Here is a 5,922-nt window from a genome sequence, read left to right on the forward strand (position 1 = left end):
GCTAAACTAGGTGGACAGCAAAATTGGCCAGAGATATTCCATTCCATATATCTATGTAAGCTCAGAGGAAGGTCAGAGATCACAAAAAACAACTTCCTTCCTGCTTCTTCTCTCCTTCTTTTTCCATCCATGGCCAGCATCCGGGGAGCACCCTGTCTGTCCATCCGTCCATCACTGTCGACCCCCAGGCTGTGCATTTTCTGACCCTCATCACTCTCCCCTCAGCTCCTGGCTGCTCTGCCCTCTCTCCAGCAGCTCTGGGACATTTTGGGGCTGCTCACAGCTCAGGAGATGCCAGGGGAGCTGCTGGGGGTGGGGGGAGGCAAGAGGGGTTTGCACATTCCTGAACACATATTTATTTTATAATTAGTGTTTAATTAAAGCTGTCTAGTTTAGTTTTCCATCCAGAAATGTCTCTCTCATTCTCTCTCCTTCCTTAGCTGGATGGGAGGGGGAGGGGATCCAGAGCGTTGTTGTCTCTGGTTTAATCACCAATCCTGAGTCAAACCGACATCAGGCAACCACAGGGGAGCACCAACTCCACAGGGGGAGTTCAACCCCCCTTAATCAGAAATTAATTGAATGCCTTTAAACTCACTGGGGCTCTTGCTCTGAGCTCTTCAGTCTGTGGATTGGAGGAACTCCCTGAGAATTCCTCAGCACCTGCTGGGGGTCCTACCATCCCAGGATCCAGGTTCAGAAGCAGTGTCACCTCTGGGTCACCAAGATGTTACCATAAGCGTTTTTTTAGTGCATTCTGGATGCATGTGGAATAGCTTCCCAAGTCATGCATCAATCCCATTGACAACGTTTAGCTTGTATAGACCTTTTGATCACAGTTCTCAGGGAAAAAAAGGAAAGTATTTTAAAGTTGATTGCAGTATTTCATTTTCATTACACGTGTGCAATAGATGGCTAAAAAAAATATAAAAATAAAACCTTTCCAGGAAAGATCTGATGGTCTCTGGTGCCCCTTTGTGGTTGTCAGAGGGGCATTTTCTTGTGACCTTTAACTGAACCCACGTACTTTGTGCCCAAATGTAGACATTGCTCAGTGAAGGGGCCAAGTTTCCCAGCCAGGCACAACAAGTTTTACCATTATCTCTGCCCTATGAACTGGGCAGACTTAACATCGACACCTGTTGGTGCTCTTGGTACAACAATTCTGGGGCCCTATTACTTGCCCAGGAACGCAGGACCAAGATGCCACAAAACACAACTTCAGCCCAGTAATCTCCTCTAAACAAGTCTATTCTCACAAGACAGATTCACTCTGGTCAGTTTCCAAGAGGCCTAATTCTACCTTAACATTTCTATTACATTTATCGGTATCAGTTCCACCCTCATAGGTGAGGGAAGTTGCTAGAAGAGAACATGATAAGATGCTTTGGGGAATAGAGGATTTGGTGAAACACCTTCAGAAAACGATTATGAGCAGAGCTATGATAGAAAATCTTTGGTCCATCACAGAAAAACATGAAATTTGTCTTAGAAATAACCTGAATGCTAGCAATAAACTGGTTTTTGGGGTTACCAGAGGAGGAAATTCTCCTGAAGGTTGCTGTCAAATGGATCTCACCGGGCTGCCTGGAAAATGGGGGTATCCATGTATTTTGGTTCTGGTTGATACTTTTCCCGGATGGCCAAAAGCAGTAATAAGGCAAAGGAAGTAGTTAAAATGATGCTAAAAGAGATCATCCCACCATTCGGGGAGGTAATCAAATAATGGGCCTCATTTTACCACTGGAATAGTGAAACAGCTGACCAAAGCTTTGTCCATAGTCTGGGACTATCACACCCCTTATAGACCACAATCCAGCGGTAAAGTGGAGTGAATGAATGATGCCCTCAAACAGCAGCTTGAGAAAACTTGTCAGGAAGCATCCCTGACCTGGGATACATCTCTGACCCTACCCATAGCATTGCTGAGGGTCAGAATTCAGCCTCATGGAAATCTGAGTCCATGTGAGTTATCCTATGGATGACAGTACCATCCCCCCACATGTGCCATGTGCCACTCGTATCACGGGAGAGCTAAATTTAATCATTTATGTCAGATCTCCTGGGAACACTTTACAGAAGCTCCATATATATACCACAGCAAATAGACCTCTGGACCTCCACACACCAGCACATCCTTTCTAACCTGGAGACTGGGTCTACATCAAATCACAGAACATGCAACCTTTGAGAGAGAAGTGGAAAGGACCATTTCAAGTTCTGTTATCCACCTACCAGTTAAGGCTTGGGGAAAAGGCCCATGGACTCACTATTCAAGGATCAAGAAGGCTCCCACTCCATGGGTAGTGGAGCAGCAGTCTCCCCTCAAATTGAAATTAAAAGGATCATGATTTGGTTTCATGCTTGGTCTGTGACAATTACGATAGCCATGAGTCAAGTAGGGCAAATGCATTGGGGCCAAAATTTCCACTTGATGTGAGTCCAAAATCTTACACAAGGGCTTGCATAGGCAGATCAAAGCAACATAATTTCCACAAATTTGGCAGAAAGTTTGGAAGAGACAAAGACCCTGCACCAGGTTCCCAAGGATGATATGCCCTGGGGATGTGAAGAATTGTGGCTCAAACTTACCTGATGGCTACGGAATGGGGCATGGTTGAGAAACCTGTTTGTAAGAGCAGTGGCATTTTGCATTTGTGTCTTTGCTTGCAGTATGAGCCAGTGTTACAGCTGTTGTAGTCAAGTCTACAAAATAGGGTCTGGGTTCTGAGAATTGAGACCTGGGGTTTGTAAGTGTGAAGTCTCATGAAAAGGGGGAGGTTGATTCCTGTGCACTAAGGCCTGCAAGCTGGGGGGCTGTAACAACAGGTGACAAGAGGAGCATTTCACAATGATGTGCCTGGTTCTCTCTTGTTGAGCAGTTTTGTTAGGAGATATCCATCGGGAAAAGGAATGTGCACAGTCATTCCCAGGAATCTGATGCGTGTGGATATTGATGAGCTATATAAGCTTTCCCTGTTGCCACGTTAGGAGGAACGATCCCCCGCACGTCCAGCACTGTAAGAAATAATGCCTGCCTGCTGGCACTTCAAGTGGCAGAGGATTCTTCATGCGTCTGGATTTTATGATAATCTGTGGGACACCAGGCTGTGTCATGGATGGGGAGGGGACACATCCCACCTCGCTGGTGCCCACCCAACCTCAGCACAACGCCTGGAGAGAAGGGGCTGGGCAATCGGTGCTTTCAGCTGGAAAGGCAGGAGCACAACGACCAACCCGCCACTTCCCCACCGAAGGTTCTTCTTGCTCCTTCCTTTGCATCTCAGCCCCGCGCTGCTCCTTGCCCTGGGTTTGCTGGGACAGAATTAATGACAAAATCATTGTTTTCTCTTCAGAGGAGCCGTGTGTTTGGGAGGCTGCAGAGCCCAACTCTGCGGGAACGTGGGGGATCAGAGGGGTTGGGTTGGGTTGTTCCCAGCTCTGGGGTGTGGGTGTCACGGGGACCAGGGGGCAAAGGCCAGAGCAGCTGGTTTGGGTGTGAAGGAAACATGTCCCACCTCCTGCCATGGGCAGGGACACCTCCCACCGGAGTTGTCAGGGATGGGGACATGATGGCAGAGAGTTTGGGGACAATCACACAGCAGAAGAGGCTTATTTAGGGACACAGCACCACCAGAGGTAGAGGTGCAGAGGAGGGGGGGCTGGGGGAGGAATGACCCACCAAGGGGAGTCACAGGGACAGTGAGGGTGCTCCCAGGGGTGTACCTTGGGTGTCCAGGGTGTCCTGAGAGTCTCACCGCCCCCAAATGTAGTCTGTCCCCTCTCAAGGTTCCTGTGGGGTCTCCCAGGAGTCATAAGGGGCCCTGCCCCAACACAGCTCCACGTTCTCAGGGGTCACACACTGCTAGTTCCTAGGCCTCCCATGTGAGTCTCCCCAGTGGTTAAACACTAATGTCTTTAAGAGGGGCTGTTGGGGAGGGGGTCATCAAGAAGCCTTGCACTCCACAGATGCTTTCAGAGCTCCTGAAAATCCCAAATTAGGGGAAATATTGTCTAATGCCCCCTCTCCCCCAAGCCAGCAAGACAATGGGGGGCAAGCCCCCCACTTTACCACTGACTTGTGGTGGGGAGCATCACTGCACCCCCGGGAGGGACATGGGGGGTATTTTTGGGGAGAGGATCCCAACCTCCCAGCAACTAGAGGTTTCTCCATCACTTTGCACCCCAAGAGCCACAAGGGATTTACTTGTCACCACTTTATAGCACTTTATTATTTTAACAATCGAACATAACCCCAAATGGCTTGAGCCTCAAGTTAGGGGTGTGTGTGTGTGTGTGTGTGTGTGACCAGTTTTCCAGCCACCACAGTCAGACATTGAAGAGCAGAAACCTATTTTGTGTTCTAAACCATTCCAAAAAAAAAAAAAAAAAAAAAGCATCCTAGAGGAAAAAGGCATTTTTCACATTCATATGATCCAATCCCACCACGTTGCCCATTTCCTTGCAAATCCTCTCACAAACTCACCTTAATACACTCTATATGGATTTCAGCCCTGCTGTTAAAAAATAGACCTATCCCACCATATTCCTTCGACCCTTGAAGAGGGTGTCACCATGATAAAGACTTCATTTTGGTAAAAAAGCCCCCTAAAGATGATGAAAAAAAAACTGAAACGTTGGATGGGACATTAAGTGGTTCCTGAGCTGATGCCATTTTACGGTCCACACGAAGCATCACTGGAGGGACAGAGCTTGGGGTGACCTTGACTGTGCCCCTTCATTTTTGGTGATCCCTGAGGTGGGTCCGGCTATGACGCATGAGATGTGTCCTCTGGTAAAACCTCTTCTCACACTGGGAGCAGCTGAAGGGCCGTTCACCCTGATGGTGCCGTTGATGTATCCATAAGGAGGAGCAGTTTCTGAAGCTCTTCTGGCACTGCAGACAAGTGTAGGGTTTCTCTCCCGTGTGGATGCGATTATGCTTGATCAGTGCAGAGCTCCAGGCAAAGCTCTTCTCACAGTCAGGGCACTTGTAGGGTTTCTCGTCTGTGTGGACCCAGAGGTGAGAGCTGAGGCCCGTGCTGCTCCTGAAGCTCTTCCCACAATGGGGACACGTGTAGGGTTTCTCTCCTGTGTGGATGCGGTGATGGTCGATGAGAGCAGAGCTCCTGGCAAAGCTCTTCTCACAGTCAGGACATTTGTAGGGCTTCTCACCTGTGTGGACCCGGAGGTGAGAGTTGAGGCCTGTGCTGCTCGCGAAGCTCTTCCCACACTGGAGACACGTGTAGGGTTTTTCCCCGGTGTGGACACGTTGGTGACGCATCCATGTGCTGCTGCTGCGAAAGCTCTTCCCACACTGAAGGCACTTGTAGAACTTCTCACCCGTGTGGATCTGGTGATGCCGGCGTAACGTGGAATTGTGTGCAAAGCTCTTCCCACACTCCAAACACCTGAAAGGTTTCTCGCCCGTGTGCATTCGCTGGTGCTGGATTAATTGTGATCTACTGAGACAACGTTTTCCGCAGTGGTGGCAGTCGCAGGACATGGCACTAGGGCGAGATAGTCACTGTGGGACCAGACACGAGGTGGCTCCAAAAGGGCCACTCCTATAGGGCTCCTCACTTTTACGGATGTTCCAATGGTGGAGATGGGTTTGGGGGATCCCGACCCTTTCCCACGTCCCTCAGTACAGGCAAGTTCTCCCACGTGAATTCGATGATGTTTCACGAAGGTTGAGCCATGAACAAAAAGCTTTCCTGCCCTTGGGGAACCCAGAGGGGTTTTCACCCAGATGGATGGATCCTACAATGGGTCAATAAAGCTGGATTTTGGTTCAAACCATGTCCACCCTCAGGGCACTTCCAGGATTTTCGGCAGGGAGGGATCACATCAAACCTGCTCTGGGAGAAAATGGAGTGTAAGGTGAAATGGCAGGGTTACCCATGGATTTGGTCAATCCCC

At 49.1% G+C, this 5,922-nt stretch overlaps 1 protein-coding gene across 1 annotated transcript in view; it reads right to left on the bottom strand.

Annotated features, from left to right (window-relative positions):
• The window catches only part of LOC104395830 (zinc finger protein 271-like), a 17,081-nt gene extending 11,575 nt beyond the window's left edge, over positions 1-5,506 (bottom strand). Inside the window, exon 1 of the mRNA XM_010005578.1 lies at positions 4,840-5,506. Coding sequence (XP_010003880.1) covers positions 4,840-5,506 — 667 coding nt within the window. The remainder of the gene's footprint in view (positions 1-4,839) is intronic.
• Between the last annotated feature and the right edge of the window lie 416 nt (positions 5,507-5,922).

The sequence above is a fragment of the Chaetura pelagica genome, unplaced genomic scaffold, assembly GCF_000747805.2.
Source record: "Chaetura pelagica isolate M959 unplaced genomic scaffold, ChaPel_1.0 scaffold721, whole genome shotgun sequence".
Classification (NCBI taxonomy): domain Eukaryota; kingdom Metazoa; phylum Chordata; class Aves; order Apodiformes; family Apodidae; genus Chaetura; species Chaetura pelagica.